This window comes from Crocodylus porosus, unplaced genomic scaffold, assembly GCF_001723895.1.
Source record: "Crocodylus porosus isolate Cpor-Errol unplaced genomic scaffold, CroPor_comp1, whole genome shotgun sequence".
Classification (NCBI taxonomy): domain Eukaryota; kingdom Metazoa; phylum Chordata; order Crocodylia; family Crocodylidae; genus Crocodylus; species Crocodylus porosus.
This window is the reverse complement of record NW_017728915.1, coordinates 31,403,464-31,415,924: the sequence shown is the minus strand read 5'-3', so window position 1 is coordinate 31,415,924 and position 12,461 is coordinate 31,403,464. Positions and strand designations below refer to the sequence as shown.

General features: G+C 40.7%; 1 protein-coding gene across 1 annotated transcript; it reads right to left on the bottom strand.

Annotated features, from left to right (window-relative positions):
- Positions 1-2,615: 2,615 nt before the first annotated feature.
- CLEC3A (C-type lectin domain family 3 member A) lies at positions 2,616-10,912 on the bottom strand. Its single transcript, XM_019536141.1, has 3 exons — positions 10,798-10,912; positions 7,838-7,918; positions 2,616-3,766 (listed from the first exon to the last, which is right to left on the bottom strand). The coding sequence occupies exons 1-3, from the start codon at positions 10,910-10,912 to the stop codon at positions 3,375-3,377; spliced, it is 588 nt and encodes a 195-aa protein (XP_019391686.1). The 3' UTR covers positions 2,616-3,374.
- Between the last annotated feature and the right edge of the window lie 1,549 nt (positions 10,913-12,461).

The window sequence follows — 12,461 nt, the reverse complement described above, 5'->3', positions numbered from 1 at the left end:
TTAATACTGTTAGGTGTGCAAACATGCAAAGGTATTTCACAAGATAAAGACAGAGATTTCGAATAGGCATCCGTAGTGCTGAAAATATTCTGACCTGTTGGGGGTTTTTTTGCAATGGAAGAATTGCTCTATTATTTTTCCATAATCAAAAACAGAGTGAGAACTAAGAGCTGACATTGTTAAGGGGTACCTTGAGTCACACAAGGGTTTCCTTGACTTGCAAAAGGTTGACAACCACTGCTCTGGGCAAATAGCTTTCTTATGGGTACAGGTGCAGTAGAACTAATAGTAATGCTACCCTGCATCCTCAAACAGTGTCTAAGAATACACTTGCTCCTGATACTGGTCTGCTGCCCACATAACTTTCACCAGAAAAAGCGGGATGTTGAGTGATATGTCAAGACCCCATCGCCCATCACTGAGAACGGAATGGAGCAGCTGTTTATTAGGGTCCAGCACCATTGCTCCATTGTTGAAGATGAGAATACCTTGTCTGCTTGAAGCTGTGAGGATAATTTTGTTCGATACAATGCAATTGTTCAAACTGAAAACTGGCTAGAGAATGCGTGTTAACCCCTGTTGGCCCTGTGGTAATTACCTTAGTAAATGAGTACATGCCATCAGGTAATTTCATATCTCACCTGGAAGATCGCCCCACTAACCCTATAGGGCCCTTGCTACCTTACTGGAGCATGGGATTATTGGAAAAACTGACACATATTAAAAAGTCAATAGCATTTCTAGCCGCACCTAATATTGTCTTTGGAGGTCTCCTGTCCTCATGCTGACTAGTCCTAATGGTGGGAAGCTCCACCCTGAGTGACTACTGAGGTATGTGGCCGCACAGACTATTTTCCATAAAAGTACAGCTCTCCACCTAGACTTCCTATGGGCCCATGTGCAAATGGAGCCCTGAACCTGACAATTTTAATTTTAGGTTAGATCTAAAACCAGAATGGGCTTATTTTCTATAGCTGACAGCAGTGCCGTGGCAAGGAAGCATGGTGCTTGGGGAAAAGCCCACAGCAGCAGCCCATCCTTGCCCTGCGCACATATCTGGGGGGCACATGCCCCCCCATGCTTACCCAGGAGTGCAGTGGTGGGAGCCATCCTTCCCCAATCCCTGCATTCCCCAAATGAGCCGTTTGAAGCTCCATCTTGGGCCCCACCCCAGCTGGGCAGCTCTTGTTGGCCTCCCTTAGCTTCAGCACCCCGGGGCGGTTGCCCCGCTTGCCCCCCCCCACCTTGAAATGGTACTGGCTGACAGTACTGAAATCTCATGAATGATTAAGCACCAGATGGTGGAAATGTAACAAGGGCAGCTGAATTTGTATGAAGACTTCAATCTGAATCCTAAATCTGAATCCCAAACTAATTTCAGCCTGAAGAAGCCTTTTCAATTTTTCTTGTTTTAGCAAATAGTTAGTGAATGACAGATTTCTATTCATTTCAGTATTGAATTCTTTTTTTTGTTCACACAGAATGCATACATCATTTCTACAGAAAAAAAAATATGCATATAAGCTTATATATAATATACTATATTTGAAATACTGATTGTACGGGTTCTCAAAATAAAAATACAATTAAATAGCACCATTAAGTACTAGCAAGTAGAGATATATTGCAGAATTCAAAGATTTATTGCACAATTAAATAAAGGAAAAGAAAGAGTTGACCTCCAAGCAGCAGTACATTTAAATAATCAATGCAAGTCCTATAATGCAAATCTGACAAATTACCCTTAACATAATACTAAAATAAAGTGATATTCAGTTGATGCCAAGTAAAGCATTTGGCTGCCATTTTTTCTATAATTTCATTTCTGTAGTTTATAGGGTGTTTTTGGAAGATTAAGAACAGCAAAAAACTGAAGTGATATTTCTTCTTCCGTAATTCAGTGAAACTCCCTTGACTGTAGTGGAGCTATTCCGATTTTTACCCATGAAGAGATCTACTTGTCCTTAAAGAGGCCCAAATTGAAATATAGTATTTAAAGAGGGTTAGAGCACCCCCTGGCTAATGAGGCTTATGGGGAAGTAGGGGGAACCCTCTGATGTAGGTCTCAGGGGAAGTAGCTGGGAGAGAAGTGGGAAGGCATAAGGAAGACATGGGTCAGATCACCCCTTATACCAGTGAGTGGAGGTGGCTACAAACAGATGTCACATTTGTCCTGGAAGAAAGCCTTTTGTGCCAGGCTTGTACATGTCCACCAACCCCCTTCAAATCGTTCTCAGGTATGCCGGATAAAATCCACCAGTACATTTTCCCAGAATATTGTTGTATGCCTGTATGGTTATTGCAGTTTATTATAGGAACGACCCTGTCAGACTGTAAGCTCACTCTAGTCGCTTACCGACGAAGGAACAGCCAGGGCAACGTGTGTGCAGGACTATGCTGCAGCAATTTTAATTCGGATCAAATCCTGGGACAGTCAACCTGGGTCAAATGCGACATCTGTTTATAGCCTAAGGGAGTACGTTGTCCACTATATATCCCATCAACCTGGGAGAAGTAATGTTTCTCTCTGAAGTATGATACCTCTGTCTGTTCCTCCGAGGTGCTTCTGTGTGCCCCATATTGTGGGTTACAGGGCACGGCCTAGCCCTCATTTGACACTTCAGAATGGGTAGAAGAATGTTCCAAATGGTACATATTACATTTAATAATAATCAAACTCTTAGGACCAGAACCAAACATTTCTAGACTGGCTGATGTCTCAGAATATCTACTGTGAATATTTCTTTCAGGAATATATCACTTACAACTCCATACTTTTTTATATCGCCTTCAGATTTGTTTGATTTTTTCCCTTTAGGTCAAAATCTTTGAACTCTTGGTTGGATTGGTTATGGTGAAATTCACCCTGTGCAGAAGTTCACATTGTTAAAAAATCTACTTAAATTGTGGGACTTCAGTTGATTGTGAGACTTTATAGGTTGGCAAATTTCACCCTATGGGGTGTTCTGTGCATGTCACTTTCATTAATATTGACCAGGGTGCTGAAGCCAACACTCATTTATAGACATATGAAGTGCAGGTCTGAGATGAATTTTCACTTCAAGGCACTAGTAACAACGAACACCAAACTACGATAATACAATGCAATACAGCTTAAAACAGTGTTAGCTATATTCACTATACGGCATATGCTAAAATTAGGTGGTGAGAGAACTCACTAAACATGACATTTTGTAGCAAGAGAATGGAAAATAAATTAATAGAGAAAATTCCTGCCTGTGAAAGAGGTGTGTATAAGGTGAGGAATTTCAACAAATATTTTCAGTTCACCACTGTCTAAGTGGGAAGGTCATTGCCAGGCAAAACTGCATATTAATGACTAAATAAGCTGGCACAGCCAGCTCTGAATGAAGTTATGGGATCAGAAATTCACAAATGTATCTTTTGGCAGTACGGCACACTTCACCTACCCACTTGCCTTGAGAGGGCTGGGAAAACAAGACACAGTTTTTACGCTTCCCACCATTGGGTTGAGAGCGGTCCCAGTTGAAATAGTGTAAAGCCATACCATTGACATCAACAAATTTTCCTTCATTTACCATGTCAGTGACACCCAACCAGAACTCCGACACCCCTGGAAGGCCTTTCTTGCCATAGTCTCGAAGAACATTGGTTTCCTCATTATCTCTGGGGATAGCCAGCGTCCCTCCTTTGGCTATGCAGTCTTCATTGGCTTCGTGGAAATGCTTAGCACCTTCTGACACGAGGTAGCACTTCTTATGAACCTTCGTTCCACGAAGACAGACTGTGAACAGATTTGGTTTGACATATTCAGTAAGAAATGAATAGTTTTGAAAAAGGTTGAGTCTTAAGGGAGAGATTTTCTAAAGTACCTATGGGATTTAGGCACATGTAGAGGCATAAGAGCCAGAGACTGCACCCTGGGTGACAGCAGCAGGAAGAGCCGGTCCAGCTGTGGCACCTGGGCTGGCAGCAGCTGCTGTTCACATGACTCCTCTAATGGGGCACCAGCTGATGACCTGGCTGCCCACCACTTATTATGCTGCTGGACATGAATCCCACTTAACATCCATGTGGCTTGTGACTGTAACTCTGTAAAGTGCTTTAAAAAAATCTGACTTGTAGCTTATTTATAGGAAGGAACATTGAGCCCTCTATCCCAGTCCCCTCCAGTAACTTCATTTCCTCATGATTACTTATTCTGTTATTTCAGAATGCTAAAAATGACCTCGGCCTGTTGTTTATCTGTCTTACGACCGACTTTTATAAATAGTCCTTACTGCCACTTCTGAATATTTTGCCTCACTTCATCAGTTTCATAACTTATTCCGCAGTGAAATAGATGTTTGTGCTGTTGGCAGATGAGGCTAAGACATCAAGAAGTGTATACTTGGCTTTGCGCCAAAGTCTAGATCTAAAGGTCTTTTCATACTTAGGACATTTAAGGTGCCAAAGTAAAGCATTCTGCATTAACTAAGCCTACTTCCTAGCAAACAAGTATGGGACAGATGTTGCTGCGGTGCTGTTTACAGCGTCTTGCTTGTCTGAAAGATATTGATTTGAAATTCATCATTTTGGGACAGGTGATGAATAAATATTGCCACTGGCAGAAGAGCTTTCAGAAGACATAAAACAATTACCTCTAGCTCTTCATTTCCAGTCAGTTCATTCTTTCAGCTAAATAAAGCCCTTCCCTTCCGACTCCCATTGCAAGTGACCGAGAGTGAGTTAGGGCTATAAATGCCTTTTTCTAAAGGAGACAGTGCACACATTGTCATTAGAAGCTGACATTCTGTCCTCATTTACTAAACTGTTTGCTTTTGTCTGTACAACCCATGTGGTTACAGACCACAAGGAGTGCCAGCTTGTCCTTTGCAAAGCCTACGTCTTCATTGGTTCCATCTAGTGGAACATATCAGGAATGTTTTAATGGCAAAAACAAATGTACTGGGATATACATTTGGTTTAAAGCCTGCTATTCGCCTTGAAGAGCAGTCATTATAGTGTCTTCAGCTTTACTCACATAAGGAAGGGTTTGCTGGAATGAATTGTTAACCCTCGGTGAACTATCACTTCTCTTCTCCTGTAATGCAGACAATTACATGGAAGTGAGGTGACTCCGATAAATACTTCCAAAGAGCTTTCTTCCAATGTGCACAAACCTAGCCGAGATGAAGGTTTCTACTCAAAAAGTCTCAAAAACAAAGTCACCATTCAGTACCTTAGCACCAAAAATGCAGAATTATGTATGCAGATGTCTACATCAGTCCCATAATTTGCAGCAATTCCAGTATTTCATGTTTATGTCCCAAACCCCAAGTTAATATATTCCTCTACTGCTTTTCACGCAAATAATATTCACTTGCATTAAGACAAGGATTTCAAGAGGTAAGTTCATGTAAAGCCATATGTGGCAGTCCCACAACTCTCCTAAAGGCTCTGTTTTTCACAAGTGCTAAATGTTTTCTTGCCTGAATAGATGCACTGGGGTCATGATGCTTTATGCATATTTTAGAAAGAGTTTCTTCTTTTGTGAAAAATATATGAGCATCTCCCATGTTTAACTCTTCTAAACTGTTGCAAATCCCTGAACATTTAAAATTTGTGCTTGTTTTCTTCTATGTCAGGATTTCCTCAGGTTCTGACCCAAAGACTCACAAATCCATCTACTTTAGCAACTTTGGATCAAGTCGTATATTTGCAAGGTCAGCAGTATTTTCAATTAGAGTAATGAAATTAATCCATCGGTTGCATTTTATGTTCATCATTTCATTCTTTAACTTCTTGAAGTGCTGAAGAACATCCTTCAAGTTTTTCAGCCACTGCAACTAGGAAAGTTACAAGAGGCAAATGATACAATAATCCTTAGCAACTTGTCTTTATAGGAGCTCTTTCATCTGGAAAGATTGCCAAAAGACTTTAAAAACTATGTATTGATAGCCATACACTTAGCACTGAAATTTAGCCATCTTTCAAGTGGAAAGCCTCTATTGATAAACGTCATTTAGCAACAGTGCACAATAGCATATGACAAAGAGAAACCAGGAGAAATAGTGCACTAAGTCTCGTAATATGGAAATCTCGAGCATCCTTATGAATTAAAACACTCAGCTCTTTTTAAAAATGTTATGGGATTCTTAGCAACTATTTGTGATGACAGCAAGACATGGAGGACCTCTTTTTGGTCATATTTGATCATTGTAGGTTCTACGTATGAAACAAGGCTAAAAGTAAGTGTTGATGGTTGACTTCCTTTTGTCTTTGGTTTGAATTCTGAGCTTCTGGACATTTATTCTCCAGCTATTTGGAGAAGCAGGACCATTTACTTTCTGAACAAGAAAATTATTAGCTTAGCACAGACTTCTGTTTAGTTAGCTATAAATTATTTGCTCAACTCAACATTCCTATGACTATTTAAAAGGGAACTATGTTTTGTAAAACTCAAAACTAACTTTTGTAAGTTAGTTTGTGTGGCAAACAAACTTCCTCAAATACCATTATTCTTGGGCAAAAAACGATTCACCTCATGTCAGTGATGTCACTTCCAGTCCAATGTCCCCCAACATGTGTGACTGCCAACTTGTTTAAGGGCAGCACAATAGAACCATTTCCTAACTGGATAGTTAATTAATCTCCGTATTTTGCAAATGTCCATCAGACTTTCTAAAACAGGGGTTCTCGATCCCTGGGCCACAGCCCGGTGCCAGGTTGTGGTGGGTCGGTTGCTGGACTGGAAGTGGCTGTGGACTGGTAAACCGCGGCCTGCCAGAGCCGGGTGGAGGGGCTGTGGCTCCTTCCACAGGGCCCATGGCAGCGTAGGGTTTGCTCCCACCCTGCCCGGGGCATGGAGGTATTCTCACCTGTCTTCTGGCTGGCAGTTCCAGCTGTGGTCGGCTGTGACTGCTCGGTTGCAATTTGCCGGGCCATGGCTGCTTCCAGGCTGTGGCATAAAAACTTTGGGAGCCCCTGTTCTAAAGCTTTTGTATATTCAATCAGGCCAGCCCTCAACTAGCAGTGATTGCTTTGAAACTTGGTTTTATAGTAATATTAATATTTGAATTTAACAACTTGTACACTTCAAGAAATTTCTAGCCTCCTAACCTTTCTTATATAAGCTGTAGATTCTCAGACTTTTCCATCCACCTTTTTTAGATTTGTGTCCCCACTCCCAGTGTGATCTAACCTCTCTGCCCATGCAGCCATGAGAAAAGGGAAAGTTGTTCATGACCACTTGGCAGAAATTTCCTGACACTCTGTCCACATCCAGACCTCTAGTAAGTGGAGTAAAGCTTCTGCCACCAACCAGCATCTAGCACAAAGTATGTGTAGACACTCCCTCACCTTCTGCTGAGGGGCTGTGGTCCCTTCAGTGGTACATGAACTATATGCTCTGGTGGCAGAGCTGCCAAAGGTATACAGATGTGCACATGCTCAGGTGGTTTACAGTAGTAGCCATTTTCTTTCAGCAGAACATCTGGTGGCGGAGTGACAAAGCAATATTTACACATATCATTTCATTATTACATAAAGGCCATCATTATACTAATGCCATCAGTATGTGGCTACTGCAGTATTATCCTTGCAGAAATAACACAGATCCTGGGAGCCAGTCCTGCAGCATGCAAACATTTGAATAGACTTAAATGGAAAAGAATTAAAGAGTTTGTCTCCACTCAAGTTTTGCTTTTATAGCTCCAGATTTGTTCTTGGTGCTATCTTTTTCATTTCTTTGGAAAACTCATTCTGGTAAGGAATCCTACTTGTCAAGGAGGCAGAATTCCTTTTTAAAGATGTGGTATGTCAGGTGGTGGAAGGATGTTGTCTTGTAACAATGAGCCAATAAAACATGGTCTACCTGTCTGAAGTGCTTGCATTTCTTTCAGGGAATTTACTTCTCGCCACAGCTTGTCAATCTGAGTCTTCAGATCATCCTTTTCTTAAATAAGCAAACAAAGAAGCAAACTAATAAAAATACAATAACATACATCGACATACATCCAAGAATGTCTCCAAGTCAGAACTGTCTTTTGTGGAGATAAATATGACAGTAGCAATTACAATATTGATGAAATCACTCCCTGCCCTTCTCCAGGTGAAAAAACTCCAGAGTTTTTCAGAGACAATCAGAATACAGCAGAATTAAATAACAATTAATTCGATGTCATAGACATGCAATATCTAAACCAATGTAATCGTAATGAATACAAACTAAACAAAATTTTACCCAGGGTCCAGTTCTGTTCTAAGTGATATCTATGGACATTTTTCCAAAGAAGTCAGTGGGATTATAGCAATGTGATAATGGAGCAGAACAACAAACGTTCATGAACAATGCAATTGCACAGATAACTGATTCTAGTAACTGCATTTAATAAAACTAGCTTACCAGGGCAAAGTTTAGCATTATGGTAGGCTGCTGCAGAATAAATTTAAAGTCTGAAGCAGGGATCAGTCATTATTTTTGAAGACATGCAGAAGGTCTTTGTTTGTGCCCCTATATATAAAGATATTTACTCATGAGGATTTGATGATGGAGTTGAGAATTCAGTTCAACTGATTTTTGCTTTTTAAGACTGGGCTTCTAATGATTATTTTGGAGCCTGTTTCATACACTTAGCAAAAGAACTTCAAGCAAACTCCACAGTCACTTTTTTGGTACCCTGTATTAGGTGCCTGAATTGGAAAATGTTAGTTTATTATTCCTGTTACTGCTGTGGCTGATTCAAGCAATTTGCAATGAATACTGTAAACATGCTAATTAACAGGAAAAGTACATAAATTAGTAGTGGGCTCCTGGGGTGCAATTAAACAAACAATTATGCAGGTGTTCTTTGCTCTGAATCCTTGATGAACAAAGATTTTATTGTGTGGGTTTTTAAGAGAAAATCTTCAGACCTTGTGCCTGGTTTATCCACCCGTGGGCAAAAGTAGGATAACCTAGATACTAGGGCTGATACGCCGGCCCCATTGAAGTCAGTGGCAAACCTCTTGACCCCTGTGGAATAGGAGTGGCTCTAAGGTGAAGAGGCGCGCTACCTTCTAATTTTCCTAAATGCTGGCTTAATTAAAGAATCTCTGGGCCCCATATGAGAAAAGTATGACCTGGCCTTTCATCCCCCAATTTAATCACAGCTTTCAATGTGAGCACATGTTAGTAGCTGCCTGAAAAAAATGTGGGTTACAGGTAACTACTGGTTGTTGATCATCTGTATGCCAGTTTATAATAGAGTCCAGAATTTGCACATTCAGTTCTGCGCCAGCTCCTCAATGTGCGTGTGCACCGAGTTTAAATACAGGCTGGAGAAGCATATTGTTTATTTACAGAAATGTTGATCATACGAACATAGCAATTTAACACAGAACCTGCCGGAGGACAGTAAGTAACCATTTTGTTGCACTTAAAACACCACCAACAAAATGGTGGCAGAGAAAAAAAATCTTGCTCCTCCCCCACAGCAGCTCCACCTCAGTGTCTCTTGTTCCATTTTTTCAATTAATAACTAAGGTTTGGGGGTAAAGAACAAAAGAAAACAACAGCAACAAAAATAAGAAACAGAGGAGGAAAAAGTGAGTTTATGTTAAACTAAAAAATAATGCATACGAGATTTGAATGTTAAACCTAGTGGGAAAAAGCAGGTATGTTTTCATACGTGGGAGAAAAATGCCATTGTTGTACAGTAAAATTCATGGAATCAAAAAACTCTTATGGAATTCAGAAGAAAGGGGATAGATACATTTACTAGACAGGGAAATACCTATGCAAATGCTCCTTAGTTTAAGGATAGACAGACCATGTTATGAAATGGCCTTAGAAAGCTATTTACTCATCACTGACTAGCGGTTAAGTACTCACCAACTATGCAGCGTACACTATGCTTAAAAAAAATGGAAGTAAGGGTTCAAATCTAATTGATGAACAATATTCAAGGGGGTTATCGATGTCCTCCTCTAGGGCATTTACTCTGTGCTTCTTTTCTACTAATTCTTTTTTATTTGCACTATTTTATAGCATTTGATAACTGGGTAAAATACTATTTTACAACTCTGTCACAAATATTCTCATCAAAAATGCAAATAACTCTCTGGCATTGTATTATTGTTGGAATATATTATATCCTAGAGGCTTATTATTTTATTCTGCTTGTTTAGACTAGATGAACACGATACAGGAGACCCTTGCCATTTGTGGGGTATACATTCTCGAGATCCTTGCAAATGGCAAAATTTGCGAATATGGCACTGCGCTAATGAATGCCGCCTGCGTTCATGAACATAGTGCCCCCGGTGGCTGGGGGAGGGGGCACGGCTGCACTGACAGCGGTGGGAGCCTGGCGGCAGCAAGCACCAAGCTCCCAAGGAGCTCCTGTAAGCGTATTTAAGATGCAGGTTCGGCATTCGTGAATATTTGAAACCACAAATGCCGAGCCCGCGAATAGCGATTTCCTGTACATGATTCTTCCTGGCGATATCCGTCGTAATTAAATATAAGAGACCAAGTTCTGTCCTCAGTTAAATGTATGTATCCTAAATACTCTCAGTGGGATATAATAGGCACAATTGAAAGCAGAGTGTCTGTCCCTGTGCAGCTGTACCGGTTTGCAAATCCAGTCTGACATACCACACTTTGCTTGTAACCTAAATAATGTATATAAAGTCCTTTCTCTCAATGGAATAAACACAGGCAAAGATTTCCTTTGCTAATAAGTATTTACACACTACTAATTTCTGATTAATCACATAGTGTGTAAGCACACTATAAAACCCTAGCTTTAAAACCCCCCAGGTATACACTCTCCCCAGAATAAAACTGATTACCTTTCACTCGACGTTTACTGTGCTTTCTGGTTTTGAATCTGGAGGGCTGGCCAGTTGTCTGATCCAGCAGTAGTAAGGTAATGAGCAGAAAAATGATAAGTCCCGTTTGTGCCATGTCTCTTCTACAAAAACTAATGCAAACCTTCAAGAGAGTCTCTACAGCAGCTAAGAGAGCAAGTCATATGGCCACAACCCGATGTGAACTGACTGAGGTTAGCTTTATGAAAGCGTAGTGATAGACTTGGCTGTGCTCCTTGCTTACGACATGTGTTGAATACCTCAGCTGGCTCCAACATAAGGTAACCCCTTGTTTCAATTCCTCATCTTAGATTCTGATTTCCTGGTTGGTTTCAAATGCGCTTTTTCAGGGAGCATTTCAGGACTGAACATTTTGTTGGGTTTTTTCCTCTTAGCGAACTCATTCAATTGTTTTAGGAATAATATTTTAAAGCAAATGGGTGGCCAAATAATGCTAAGCCATGCGTCACCCCTTTCAAAGATGTCCTTCTGTGGTGTCATTTGGCAAGGTCGCAATGCAGCTTCTTCCAAATGGGTCTGGCCCCAGCCACTTAAAACGGAGGATAGTCATGATCCTCCTTTCATTGATGACTGTAATTTTTGACACCAAGTTCAAAGGCAGAAGGCCTGGGCTCTGGAACGATCTGCCTAAGGTTATACTTTATATCAGTTGGATATTTATAAATAGTTTAGAAAGGGCTAATAGAGGACTAATAGACTTTATGAGCACATTACAGATGTTAACAGAAAATGTGCTAGTTTGTTGTAAAGCAGGCGGTAGAACTAAAACTCCCCCTGCAAAAAGCTCTGCTTTTTTGAATCACTGCCATGGATGATACCTGTGCGCATGACCAAAATGCGATTATGCATCTCTCTTGAGTAAGGTTGCTCCTTCAATGGTCTTGGCAATGCCCACGTCTGCTGCTAGCATCGTTGCGCCTGGCTCCGTGATTGTGGCACCTCCTTCTAACCTGGGGCACCAAAGTGAGATGTTGCTCACAGCAAATTGGACAGTCCTGTGACTCTCCTTCTTCCTTCTTCCACCGGAAAGGAACAGCTGAACACGCTGACATTCAAATGATCCCTGGGCATCTGTTCACAACACACTGAATCAGCTGAACAGGGCAGTTCACACATCTCAGAGCTGTTGTTCCAAACTCAATTAGACAGCAGTCATCTCTGTAGTGGTGACATGCCATTCACGTTTCTGAGATTTTCTCATTTCTAAATGAGAGGCTTCATTTTTTGCAATGGAGAACAAAAGAGTATTTTCAGAGAAGCTCTGATACAGTGCACGTATGTACTGGCTAGTCCCATGCCCTACTCACATATGGGTTATAAGTACATCAATAGGAGGAGTTTGACATAATCTGTTAGACTGCAACCATTAAAACATCTATTAATCATTAATTACTCCTTTATGACCTATTTATAAATATAACTTGGAATGGGGGCTCTATAATATCTCTCACTGTACTGAAATATTGCATAGGTGATTATACGGAGGTTAAATACCAGCAATGATATTTAACCACTCCTCAGGGGTGGTATTAGATATTATGTGATCCCATAGTAGTGGGGATCTGAAGTACCACAGACCAAATTGGAGGTGTTTATGTAAACGTATGTATTTCCTTGATGATTTA